Here is a 14,174-nt window from a genome sequence, read left to right on the forward strand (position 1 = left end):
CAAGAATGCCTGCTGCAAGTTTGCTTCTAATGGTGGAAAATTTGAAGCAACTTAAATTATTCATAAATTGGGGTTAGTTCAGTGAATTATGGCACTTGCATACAACAGACTACTAAGCAGCTATTTTTTAAAATGCTATAGTGCTCAAGTAGCTCCCTGAAAAGAGATGCCCATAGTATTCGTAGTGTTATATGAAAAAAGTAGGTAACAAACTGGAATATATGGTATGATTCACCTTTTGTTTTGTAAAAAAGGCAGGATAGAGTGCCAGGATTTTCAAGACATATAAACAATGGTCACATAGGAGGGAGGATTATAAGTGATCTTTATTTTCTTTTTAAAACTTTTCTTTATCTTCTTAATTTTATAATGAGCAGTTATTATTTTAGCAATCAGTAAAAAGCTTATAAATATAGAGAAAATTCCAACTACTTAAAAGTAGGACAGAAATAGGTGATAATAAAAGTACATTTCTTGTCCCTGGAGGTTGAGTGAACTCCACTTTGCACGAGCATGTAATACTTTCATAACTTTTTAAAAAACTTCCGTAAAAATTGAGAACTAGAATGAGCCCCCGGCCTTATCTGAACTTTCTTCAGTGCTCTTAAATGTGGCCAGATACACTTTAGATACAAGTGAACAGAAACTGTTTCTGCTAAATTCACCTCCTTCAATCTCTTCATACCAAAAGTAATGGCAAGGAGAATTTCTATTCAGACAGAAGTTAGAGACTCTCCTGGAGAAATAGCAGCTGAACACTTGCCATCCATTGGAATAATGACTCTCAAACATTCTAAGGGCATCAGAACCACCTGGCTGTCTTGTTGAAACACATGACTGGGCCCTGGCCGGTTGGCTCAGCGGTAGAGCGTCGGCCTGGCGTGCGGGGAACCCGGGTTCAATTCCCGGCCAGGGCACATAGGAGAAGCGCCCATCTGCTTCTCCACCCCTCCCTCCTTCCTCTCTGTCTCTCTCTTCCCTTCCCGCAGCCAAGGCTCCATTGGAGCAAAGATGGCCCGGGCGCTGGGGATGGCTCCTTGGCCTCTGCCCTAGGCGCTAGAGTGGCTCTGGTCGTGGCAGAGCAATGCCCCGGAGGGGCAGAGCATCGCCCCCTGGTGGGCAGAGCTTCGCCCCTGGTGGGCGTGCCACGTGGATCCCGGTCGGGCGCATGCGGGAGTCTGTCTGACTGTCTCTCCCCATTTCCAGCTTCAGAAAAATACAAAACAAAACAAAAAACAAACAAACGAACAAAAAAACACATGACTGGGCGCTGACTTCAGAGTTTCTGATTCAGTTGGTCTGGAATGGGGCCCAAGAATGTGTATTTCTAACAGATTCCCAGGTGACGCTGACCCTGCTTGGCCTGAGACCATACTTTGAGAATCACTGGCCTAGAAGAAATGGGAAGGCATATTCCAGGTCTGGGGGATCGCAGCATACATTGGAATATTGTGACCTCTTGGACACGTTTAAGGGGATTTCATTGGGTGCTTTCTGCTGTCACAAAAGATGATGACCGTCATTTAAAGATTTCCATATATATCTTGTAGACCTGCTAGACAAACAGTACTTAGGTGAATTTTCAGGTGAGGAGAGGAGAGCCGGCACCTGCAGCATGGTGGGCAGAATCCACTGGTAGCCGCTGAGGGAGAAGAGGTGGTTGAAGTGCACAGCGCTGTTGATGACGGTGGCCGCGTACTGCCTGAGCAGGGCGCTGTCTTCTGGGTGGAGGATCAGGGCCCCGTTGAACACGTTGAGGAAAAGCATGATTTCATCGCCCCAGGGAAACTCGCTCGGCATACCCAGGAACATTTCCTCTAGGAGCTGGATCCACAAGCTTTTCTGAAGAGTGTCGAGGCCAAACAGCTCCTTTCCAGCTGTGAGAACACAAAACAGCAGACACAGAGTTAGCAGCCCCACGCCAATCCAGTCGGCATGGGAGGGCAATCAAACCCAAGGGCACGGCTGTTCTCCATTTGTGCCAGCTCTGGGAAGTGACAATCCACTGCTGCAATGCTTCCCAGCACAGCATTGCTGGCATTGGTACAGCATGTCTCAGTTCTCAAAGGACTTGCAGTGTCACCTCTTTGACTCAGAGGAGACAATTGCAGCGGGATGCTGCTGAACACGCTGTGTCTTTGGGAGAGATTATTCAGGGAGGAATGGCAGGGATGGCACTACTGCTTGATCCTTTAACTCCTGGTCAGACTAGAGCTCTTTCCACTGTTGCTCTGGGCTTCCACTTGAAGACATTGTCTCATTTAAGTACATTGTCCCAAATTAATAATTGACTAACAGAGCGAGATTTCTTAAGTGACTCTGTTTCTTTCTCAATTCAGGTATAATTTAGAAAAAGTAAAATGCACAGATCTTATATAGGGTTGAATGAGTTTTGACAAAAATACACGCTTGTGCACCCATCTCCCCAGTCAATACGTAAGCTCACTTCCTCGCTTCAGAAAGTCCCTGCATGTCCCTTTCTGGGGCATTCATTCCCCCCGCCCAAAGGCAACCACTGTCCTGATCACTGTCACTAAAGAATACTTTTGCTTCCTCTTGAGCTTCTTATAAATCCCGATTCTTCATCGAGTCAACCTAACATCATACGATTTCCTGCAGACTGCTTGCAATTGGCTTAGAGCAGTGCTCTCAAAGTTTGGTCTCTGGAACAGCAGCATTATCATTAGTTGGGAACTCTAATTAGACATGCAGGTTCCTGGGTCCAATTTTAGAGCCACTGAACCAGAAACTTGGGGGTGAAGGGTGGGGCCCAAGCAACCTGTATTTTATCCTCCAGGCGACTCTCATGTCCAGTCAGGGTGGGAACCGCGGGCCTACACCACTGTCTGCTGATGAAGATGCTTCCCAGCCAAGGACAAAACAAGGGCGTGAGAAGCCCCAGAGACCTTTTTGACTTGATACCTTGAGGGTCACTGAAGAGTGAGAATTCGGCGTCAATAGCACTTCGCGGGAATGAGGGCAGGCGGAGGAGGTCTTCCTGGAGCATGGAGACATGGGACTGCTTGTGGGCGATGGGGATCTTCTGGGTCAGGGAGATGAGAAACAAAACCCGCCCGACTTCCTCCAGCTTCCTGGTGAAGACCTAGCCATGAACGAAAGCAGGAGCAGAGGAAAAATAGAACTTGCAACTCCGAAATGACAAAGAGTGAAGAAATCGAAGTAAAATTTTTACTGGCAAATCAGGCTGATAAAATCAAGGCGTGGGGGGGGGGGGTGAGGGTAAAATGAGGGAGAACATTTTTTTTTTCCTTTACCACACAGAAAGAGCAAACAATATTTAATTGACCCTCACTTCCTGCATCTGTCTGCTCCACAGAAAAGAATGGTTCTTATAGACTTTGCACACTGGAGGAACACAAGGCAAGCATTGTCAGGAATAGCTCAATCAAATAGAGGCCATTTGTCTGGATATCATAATATGGAAGACCTTCTCCAACAGGAGCCAAATAGTCCATTCCAATGGTTCCTACCATCTCCATTGATGCCTTCATCTGTTTCCGGTCAGTTCTGGGTTTGCCTCTTTAAAAATGACCAATATGGGATCCAGGAAAAATTTATCTTGAGACAAAAGCTAATGGGACCCTAGGTTAATGCTTCTGAATTTAGATGGCACGAACATGGGCCTCTTAGTCCCTACTCTTTGTTCTGCTGCTGCTCAGTGGACTGGGGATATGACTTGAAAGTTCATGAGCAGCGAGCTGCTGTTGAGAAAACGTCAGAGCCGAGTCATGGCTTTGGGTATTATCTCCCTGAAGAACTGAGAAAGACATCTTAAGGTCCAACGCGGAGTGCACGCAGAGCCAGAGCCCCATTTTATGCTATTCTTTTAGAACGTGTTCTTAAGCATGGATAAAAAACACACTAGTGAAGTGCCATTATTCATGATGATTTTAGTTGTTTTGCTGCCAAAATCATGGGCTGGAATAATTTGGGGAGAATTGTTTTAGAAATTGTTTAAATGTAAGATCTTACAGTTTTGTCCTCGTAACACATTCAGTATTTTCTTTCTTTTAAATGTAATGTTATATCGTTAATAGTAATTATATTATTAATTATTTAAGTGGTCTGATTCTATGCCATACCTATTCATCTCATAAAAGTATTTTGGATAATCTGAAGCCAAATTAGCAGTCTTGCTATGTGGAGAAAAACTGAAATGATAAAGTTTCCCAAAATTTTTGTTTAGACATTTTTTTAAAAAGAAGTGTAAATCAATTACAATTTGATATGAATAAAATATAAACAAATGTAATGCATAAATCATATTAAAATTGTGTTATTAGAATTGCATACTACACCTATATTTTGCATGCAAAATAGTGAATTTCTTTAAGCTCAAAGTCTGGTTTGTGATGAAACATGTGAACATTATTCTGCTCTTCAATCTTAAATCTAAGTTCAACTGCTTGATTATGTCTCCTCCTTTAGAAGAGAAGTTAGTAACATGCCCAAGGTCAGATCACTGGTCCGTGGCAGAGCTGGACCTGAGTCCAAATTTCTGGACCTTAGTTCAGTGCCTTTTTCGGACATACCTCACCGATCCCTTTTAGTTATTTATTTTCCAGCTAGCATAAACCTCTGGGACAACCTTCTAATAGCTACGTTATGTGTACTTCCAATCCTGTTTTACAAAAATATGGAATGAAAATTCATGCTTAAAAACAAGTAGGTAGATAAATTAGAAGATTTTCATTGTTTGTATGCAATGATTCATCACACATAGCATTAATCCAGGTGAGTTTTCCTTAATACTTTCACATTACAATCCAATTTATAAAACTTAAAAAATTATTTTGGGGACCTATTTATTGATCAAAGGCCCATCCGTGCATTCTCTCTACAGAGGATCAAACAGAATCACAGAATCTCAGGGGTTGGCAACACATTTACCGATCATCATCCCAATGACAGGACAAAACCACAGACTAAAACTGAAGCTGTCAGGTACCTGTTTCTGAATGAGCTCCTGTCCTTTCTCTGGATGCATATGTACCAGGTTCAGCTGGGGAGACACTGACCTCCGGAAAGGATAAATGTCCCGAACGTAGGTCTGTGATGGGATTACACAGAGACAAGAAAAGAGTTCAGATGATTAAACTTTTAATCTCATTTCCTTTTTAGGTCATAAAAACAACAGTTATATATTTCTCAATGGTTTTGATTCTTACTACTTTCATTCCCCAATTCTATAAAACTCCAAGGAAGGTAAAACCCCTCTTCAGGAAAGCTTCAAATTACCCTTTCCAAACCCAAGGGAGCAAAGGAGCCGAAGGCAATTCACTGTAAAGTGATGTCAGTGGTCTTCCTAAGGTCCCCTTTTGCTCATTAGATCAAGTCACCCCGATTATGCTTAACATCACAGAAAAGGGAATCAGAGAAACATTAAAATTCCAAATAGACACTTGTACTTATTATATGGACAGCTTAGTTTTTCATCATCTAGATTTAATAATAACGAGTCACCTTTACGTGGCTTATCTCCTTTACTTATCACAACTCTACAGTAGATATTCTCATCATCTCCTTCATTCTGCGGACAGAAAACTGAAGGCTACAAAGGTAAGTAGCTATTACACTGCTACATAGACAGTAAGGTTGTACGACCTAAGTGGTAGTGGCCATATTCCTAATCTCTAAACAACAATGCCTCCCTGAATGCATGCTGCCTTCAAAAAAGGCATGACAAGTTCTGACACCACTCAAGATGAGTATCTTACTTCACAGTCTCACCTTATTATAGTGGATAAGGTTCCAGCGTTTATCCATGAGAAAATAATGGGTTGACTGGGATTCTGGGATATTAAAAAACTCCAAACATTCCTAAACAATAATAACAAATATTAATAAATGTTTATTGAGAACATATTATGTGCTAGAAAGTAAGCTAAAAAATACAAATATCATGAAAACAAGGTAACTTCTTAAAAAGAGTTTATATATATGTGTACATGTTTATATAACTTACACAGTTCTTATATATTATGCATATATGTGTGTATGTATGTATATATACATGTACATACACATATGGATACATAATGAATTTGGATATGCAGTTATTCAGAGAATGATATAATAAGGACTAGTAAATGCTACATTTCTTTTGAGGGGAATCAATGCCATAACCATTAAAAATACTTTCTTGACTCACTTGATATATTCTCAGTTATATGTTTTCTGCTTCTCCAGTAATTCCTGCCAGTGACAAGTCAAGACTGTATATTGTTGAACTAGATGCTCCAAATATGTCTATAGATCATCAGCTGACAGATAGTGTTTGCCCCAGTGCCCAGGGGGCAAACCCAGGGCACCTCCAGACCAGCATGTGTGATGCCAGCAAGGTTCCCAGCATTTCCAGAGCAGTCAGGAGAGCATACCAGAATGCCATGCTGCTGCTCCATTGTGTCATTAAATCGCTTCTGTCAAGGTCATCCCTACCTTTAACAGGGCTTCAAATTGAGTGTCTTCATGAACTGGTAACTGGGTTGGGATATCACACTCATTCTGTCCATGAACCACCAAGGTCTTGGTACCTATAGAAGGCAAACATCATAATGAACTGACTTCTACTATAGAAAAAAATATAATTAAAACACAAAATATTATCAATAAGCAGATATTTTTATTATGATTATTACTATTAGTGCTTAATGTGAATTGTGTAGTGTATTAACTGAACTCCTTTATATAAATAGTTAAATACAGATTTTAAATATATTCACTTGTTAAATAATGACAGCTACTATTTATGGAGTTCTCAATACTTTTATATGTGCTGTATGTGCAAAATCATATTTAAATTTCACAGCAACTCAATAATATGGGTATTATTATTTCATCTTACAAATGAGGAAATAGCATTTATTTTTATAAGTAAGAACTTATAAGTAACTGATTCAAAATAACACAGTTATTTAGCACAGTGATTTTCAACCGTTTTCATCTTATGGCACACATAAACTAATTATTGAAATTCTGTGGCACATCCAAAAATATATTTTTTTGCCAATCTGACAAAAAAAAAGGTGTAATTTTGATTCATTCCACTGACAGCTACTATTGTGTTGGTTGTTGTCATTTTTTTATTTGACAACCTAAGGGAAAGGAAGTCAGTGCCCCTGATGAAATAGATATTACATGTTTTAAAAATTCTTGCAGCACATCAGTTGAAAACTGCTGATCTAATGGAAGAGTCAGACTTCAAGCCTTAAACATTGCAACAAAAAACATATCCTGCCCTGGCCGGTTGGCTCAGTGGTAGAGTGTCGGCCTGGTGTGCAGAAGTCCCGGGTTCGATTCCCAGCCAGGGCACACAGGAGAAGCGCCCATCTGCTTCTCCACCCCTCCCCCTCTCCTTCCTCTCTGTTTCTCTCTTCCCCTCCCGCAGCCGAGGCTTCATTGGAGCAAAGATGGCCTGGGTGCTGGGGATGGCTCCTTGGCCTCTGCCCCAGGCGCTAGAGTGGCTCTGGTCGCAACAGAGTGACGCCCCAGAGGGGCAGAGCATCGCCCCCTGATGGGGAGAGTGTAGCCCCTGGTGGCGCGCTGGGTGGATCCCGGTGGGGCGCATGCAGGAGTCTGTCTGACTGTCTCTCCCTGTTTCCAGCTTCAGAAAAATACAAAAAACAAAAACAAAAACAAAAAACAAAAAAAAACATATCCTGTGTTTTAAATAAGATGATCAGGCAATAAAGGTTGAAGAGATGTAAACATAGATATTAGCCAAACCAAAACAAGTACCGGAAATACAGTTTAAATGTACATTTGTATGTATTCTACTTAGCCAGTGAGATAATGTTTACTCTACTTCATTCACTAATTACAAATCTTTGATACAAAACTACCATTTATTGAATCCTTACCACGAGTCAGGTACAACAGTGAGTATTTTACATAATAAACTCATCTATTCCTCAGGATTGTGAAGTATGGTTATATCCCTATTTTTACCCACGAGGAAAGAAAACTTGAAAAATTATGAACTTTTTCATATCTAAAACTAGCTATATAGACAATGAATGGCAGTTCTATGATTTCAACACGGGCCTCTTTGCAGCCAGAATCTGTGTCCTTCTATATAATTTTATCTTTCTCTTTACTTCAATACATGCATCCTCTTATATTTTCCCATTCACTGCACAAAGATAAAGGCTTGGCAAAATTCTAATCTTAAACAAAGACAAACTATCCAAAGTGAAAAGAAACTGTATCTACGGTTTACATCGCACTTCACGTTCTTTTGTAATTCTCTTTCTTCCTGCTTTTCCCTTTTCCAATTTTTCATAAAGCCATCTCTCATTGAGTTTACAAAGGACTGGGGTCCGTGCCATGCAAACAATATGATTCTCCTTGCAGTGCCAAAAATTCATTCAAAAGGCTTTCAGTTCGGCTGGCCCGCTGCGATGGACTTAAATAAATCGGTAACCTTGGCAGCCCCACAAGGACTGGCTCGCTGGGATCTCAGTTCTAATGTCTCTTTTTTCATCTGGCAATTGCTGACTCTTAAAGGGTCCATTGTATTTCTTCAGATTGTTTTAAACAAAAATTCTTTGAAGCACTCAACACCAGGGTCAGAACTCTGAAAATTTTCTCATGAATGAAAACAATGCTTGGTTTTCAAAAGGGTTATTTAGAACAAAATAAGCGAACAAACAAGATAGACACAGACTCACAGACACAGAGAGAGACTGAGGGCTGCCAGAGGGAAGGGGGTTAGGGGGCTGGGGGAAAAGGTGAAGGGCCTAGGAAGTACACATTGACAGTTACAAAGTAGTCACCGGGACACAACATTTTGCATAGGGAACAGAGTCAATAATATTGTAATTACTATATACAGTGCCAGGTGGGTACTAGGAATATTAGAGATTGCTTTTGCAAAGGATAAGCTTGTCTAACCACTATGTCGTACACCTGAAACTGACAAAACATATTATTAAATGTCAACTGTAATCGAAAATTAAAATTTAAAAAAAGTACGTAAAATGGTTACTGATACTCTTAACAAAAAGTTATGTCGTCCAAAAGCAGTAGAGGTTACCTGGCATTGACGCAGTCACTAGAAGCTTCACCTCGCACTGCTCCTTCTTCATGGTCTGCTTCAGGTCCTTGAAGAAGAGGCCCTCCACATAGCCGACCACCTCCCACAGGAAAGTCAGAGTGGCGGAAATGGCATCCATGCCCCACTCACAGGGGGTCCGGACAAAGTACATGATTAACCCCACCTGCAGGGCAGAACAGGAAGAATTCACAACGCCATAATGATTCTGAGTGCACATTCTCTTTCCCTTGGTTTTTCTTTTCTTGAGTAAATATGTCTTTGTACCGCCATGTTCTCTGTTCACATGCTTCTCCGACACTTTCAGTGACAGTAAGCAAGAGAGGCTGCAACTGGAAAACTGACCACAGCAGATTGCTGCACATTTTTATGTATCACTAACAATGGTGAATTCTTAAGAGAAAAATAGGAGATCATTTTTCCAGGACTCAAGTCACTTGGTAGCTCAGATACTTAGACGACCTAAAAATAATCTCTATATGATGTTTGCCCAAACACTCTTGGCTGCTTGATTAGGTCTAACGGCCTGAATGTATGAACACTCTGCTTAGGTAAGTCGGTAACCTTGAAGGTCTTTATTTGTGTCCTCTCAGTAACTTTGAAAAACTATGTGTCCTTTTGTACAGTTTTAAGCTTGACATTTAAAATGTCTCATTAGAAGTTTATTTTTGTTAATAGGAATAGAATATATATTCTATACATTGAAATAAGAAGATTGACTGATTTGGTATGTGCTTTTTATCTAATTTGATGAAATAAGCATTAACTACTTCATTCAATAATGCACAAAAATAATCAGAAAAAAAAATGTAAAAGCTCCCCTCCCCCATACTGTCCCAGTGGCTTTTATCCATTGTTTCTTAACAAACTTGTTAATTCTGTAAAACTCTCCAGTTACATTGAAAGAATCAGTGTCATGATCCTAATCTGAATACCCTAATGAGGGCCAGAGCTCAACCACGGTAGAAACTGATAAAAGACAGGCAAAGGCGGGAAGTTCTATGGATTCAAAGTGCCCCGACCAATCAGAAATGAGGTTTCCTTAGAACGAACACAGTGCATCAGACTCTTCCTGTCCAGTGGGCTTGCCAGGGAAGCCTGGTGATGTCTGTGACAGTCAGGGAGGGTCCCTCTGTGTACAAGAATGGAGTGACAACTGAAATGGCAGGCATGTTCAAAAAGTGTTAGTATATATTTGTAAGTTGAGGAGTTAGAGATTTATTCCCTTAAAACTTTCTGGGCAACAAACTCCTTTAAAAGTCTTCCCATATCCCCAGATGTGCTCATACCTCAGGTTAAAGCACTCTGAGTCAGGTTAAGCAGTGGGTTTAAATGTCCCTAATAAAGTCTGAAAGAGCTAGGCTAGTGTTTCTTATGTCCCCACCACACACACTTCTATAATAGGTGTTAGAAAAATATTCATGGTAAGGGTACTGGTTTAAAAATGACCTGCCTTCCACTGTTTTGCTATTCTGAGTACAAGATCCTTTCTATAGTTCACCCAAAACATCCATGTGCTTGGGCCTGGGGGGAAGATTAGGGTTTAGACAGAAATGCAAAAACAGAAATTTATGTTCATGCAAAACACGATTATATAGCAAAGCCAAAGTATTGGCAGCCCTTTCTTCCATTTGCTTATGAATGACCAGCTGGGAGAACTTAAATCTCCCATTTGGGCTTATTTGGAGTTGACAGCAGAGTGTGGCAGACAGAAGATGAAACATCCATTTTCCTATCCCAAGGCTACACTTTGGAGGGCAGCAGTGGTCCCAGGAAGCATACCCTATCCAGTGAGCTGGAGGCCAGGCAGGTGCACTGAAGTGGCTGCTGTTTCCAGCCTCCATTTGGATCTTTGATATGAGTTCACCTCAGAGACTTTCCATACTACCTTGAATGCAACTTATACTTAAACTGAGGGAGGCCTTGATATCTGGCTTTGACAATCTACCTTTGGCTTTTGTGAGATGTAGACAGGACCAAGAAGTAGCAGAAAGCCTGGCTGGAGAGCTTTCTAGATAGAACTGGCATAGGTTGGTGTCACTAGTGCAGGGCATTCTAGCTGGAGCCATATGAGACTCACTACCCAAACTCAGAGGTGTCTTCAGGACCAGCAGGAGCTGAGGTGAGGTTGAGTCTCCCAAAAAATACCGCTGGGAGCAGAAGGATCCCAAGTCACAGCAGCCATGGCCTTTGACTTCCACCAGCAGAGCACTGAGCAACCAGTCAGCTGAAGAGCAGTCTCATGAAGGGAGGAGCCAGAGCAAATGTTGGACAAGAGACGCTGAACAAGGATCTTTTTACTTTCCCAGCTTCACATAGTGTTTAAAGATGAAAGCAGTTGGAAGTGAAGGGAATTCCTAGAATGTATTTTTAGCCAAGAGAGACTGAATACTATCCAAAGGTACTATTTATATACTTTTATCAACCTGAACTTAAAACCAGATTCGACATGATTTATATTATTTCCCTTGTCAACCAGCAGGTGGGTACTCAGGAGGAAAACCAAATCAATCATAGAGAAAAGAAAAAAAATTATAAATTTCCTCTGCATGCCCAAAATTGTAGTGTAAGTTAAATTTATCATTCTGCTACAGATGCACCAGAATAAGTCTTCTTTTCCCCAATCCGCTAGCAGACCGATAATAGTGAGGGAGAGAAAAAATTTTCGCTCAGCAAAGAAATTTATTTCACCATCTGTCTGCCTGAATTAAGCTGCAGTTTCAAAGAACAAGTATCACGTCAACCATCTCCAAACTGCATAATCATCTAGGGTACAAGGAGAATACAAAAAAACCTGGTAAATTCTGGAGGGCTCAGGATGGCTTAAAGTATAGATAGTTGTCATACAAGAGCGTATTCACAGGGCAACGTGTGTGTGTGTGTGTGTGTGTGTGTGTGTGTGTGTGTGTGTGTTGAGTATAGATGTGTGCTTTTAATTACATGTAAGCTTTCTCAAACCCAAATTAGGAACTAACATAAGAAAGTTGTATAATGCCAAAGGAAGATAGAGAGGAAACTGACATGTACTGAGTACCTATGACATGTCAGGGACTGTGCCAGGAAAAGTTTCTCCATATGCATAGTGGTGAATTTAGCTGATTAGGATACTTAACTCACTCCAATTCACCTTTAGTTACCTATTAATGGGAATCTATTGCAAAAAAAACCCCAAAATTTCCTGTCGCCTTTTTGCATATTGCTGCTTCTTATAACCTACTGGAGACTGAGACTCACCAAGTAGTTGAATAGGATGTGTGACGTCTGAGCAGGAAAGTCTCCAATGTTCAGGAGAAGCTTGCGCAGCATGTACATTAACTCATCCTGAAAGAAGAGAATCCCATGCCTCATTCAGCTGCCATGCTGCAGGAAATAAAATGAACTTCTTGAAAAGTAAGGGGGTGGATGTTCCTTACTTTTGCTCACATTTTGATTTCCATTATGTTCAACATTTTAACATAGTCAATGCAATACTTGTTACATAGTATTTAAATTAACTCTAACACCTTCTCCTAGGACCTTGATGGCGAACCTCTTTATAAAAACCTCCCACTTTTGCAGTACTGGTCAACCTGGTCGGTCCAGTTTTCATGGTGAGCCAATCGGGGCGCCGTTTGGTTGCTCCACTCCCGCCTACCATGAAAGCTGGAACCCCCGCTAGTGGATGAGAGAGACCAGGTTGACCAGCACTGCAAAAGTGGGCAATTTTTATAAAAAGGTTCGCCATAACGGTCTTAGGAGCTGACACATGAAATAACTGAGCAGCAGACAACTCTTTTTAAAAATCCAAATTTAGACTGTGTCTCCTGGTCACAGGCACATCATGGGAAAGCTGCAAATGTAGTCAACTCCATGTGCTATGGCTGCCAGGGGCAACGTAAATGTGAGAAGAACCTACGTTGAGAAACCATTAAACCAGCCAGAGTTATTGAACTTCATAATTCTGCTTCCTGGATTTCCAGTGAAACAGATAAAGGTAAGCCAGGAGAGGATAAACAAAAAACTTAATTAACCCTATCTTTCAGAGGCTAAAGTTAATCTTCTAGTCAACAGGGCCATGACATAGAAGTGAATAAATCATTTTTAATCATCAGTGAATTTTGTCATTGCTCAGAAAACTACTTTTATTTGAACAGCCTTCTTACAGGGTGGTCTGTTAAGTTAGAATTTTTTATTAGTGAAGAGTTTCAACATAGCCTAGTAACCTTACCTACATCCATTGCAGACTACCAAGCAATCAAAATTCAACAGATGTTCCCAGTACTAAGAACATTATGCTGAATTTCATCTTTGTTTAAAAGACTGAGGATCTGTCAGCATCTGAAGGTCATTACTAGCAGTGTACCTTACACTATGGAGACATCGGTTAATGGAGAAATTAGAAAGAAAACAGCAAAGTTTAAGATTGCTAATCATTGTAATTATCAGAAGACACTGATGTTGCATGCACAAGCACTATAAAGTCCATTGCTTGCTTTCAACTGTGTTCATGCATGTAGCTGCACTAAAAAATAAATAAATAAAAAGAAAAGAGAAAAAAAGAGAAATTTACTTGTCTATTGCTGATGGTAAGTTTTTCCAGAAAATGTCGAAGAACTGTTGATGGATCTTCAATTAGACAATTCCACAAGACTTGTTGGGCCACAGCGCTCACTTTAAAAGAGAAAAGAAACTGATCATTTGACTTAAGTTGAAATAAACTTATTAAATAAAGTACTCAAATAATTAAGCTTTAACTGATCTCATAATTTTCCTTAAAAAAGTTCTGGGAACTCTTTTTCTATGGAAAGAACATTTTAAACTATAATGAAAAGGTAACAAACAAGTATGAGACGGTTTTCAGGTGTAAGTGTTGCTTTTATAAAGAATACATTTGTGATATGTAATTATCATTTAGACTTAAAGAGACATTCTGTCATTTGCGACAACATGGATGGATTTTGAGGGCATTATGCTAAGTGAAATGAGCCAGATAAAGACAACTGTATTATCTCACCTATATGTGAAATCTAAAAGGAAGCCTGAACTCAGAGAACAGGCTAGTGGTTTTCAGAGGCAGGGGGTATTGAGGAGATAGGAAATGAGTGAAGGTAATCAAAGGTAC

General features: G+C 40.6%; 1 protein-coding gene across 5 annotated transcripts in view; it reads right to left on the reverse strand.

Annotated features, from left to right (window-relative positions):
* Positions 1–14,174, reverse strand: part of UNC80 (unc-80 homolog, NALCN channel complex subunit) — a 213,369-nt gene that overhangs the window by 47,026 nt on the left and 152,169 nt on the right. For all 5 annotated transcript variants that reach the window (XM_066278794.1, XM_066278792.1, XM_066278791.1 and 2 more), the window contains 8 exons: positions 13,623–13,723; positions 12,308–12,394; positions 9,056–9,239; positions 6,460–6,554; positions 5,752–5,841; positions 4,970–5,071; positions 2,923–3,103; positions 1,609–1,877 (listed from right to left, as the gene is read on the reverse strand). In XM_066278794.1, the coding sequence (XP_066134891.1) occupies positions 1,609–1,877; positions 2,923–3,103; positions 4,970–5,071; positions 5,752–5,841; positions 6,460–6,554; positions 9,056–9,239; positions 12,308–12,394; positions 13,623–13,723 (1,109 nt within the window). The remainder of the gene's footprint in view (positions 1–1,608; positions 1,878–2,922; positions 3,104–4,969; positions 5,072–5,751; positions 5,842–6,459; positions 6,555–9,055; positions 9,240–12,307; positions 12,395–13,622; positions 13,724–14,174) is intronic.

The sequence above is a fragment of the Saccopteryx bilineata genome, chromosome 5 (assembly GCF_036850765.1).
Source record: "Saccopteryx bilineata isolate mSacBil1 chromosome 5, mSacBil1_pri_phased_curated, whole genome shotgun sequence".
NCBI lineage: Eukaryota > Metazoa > Chordata > Mammalia > Chiroptera > Emballonuridae > Saccopteryx > Saccopteryx bilineata.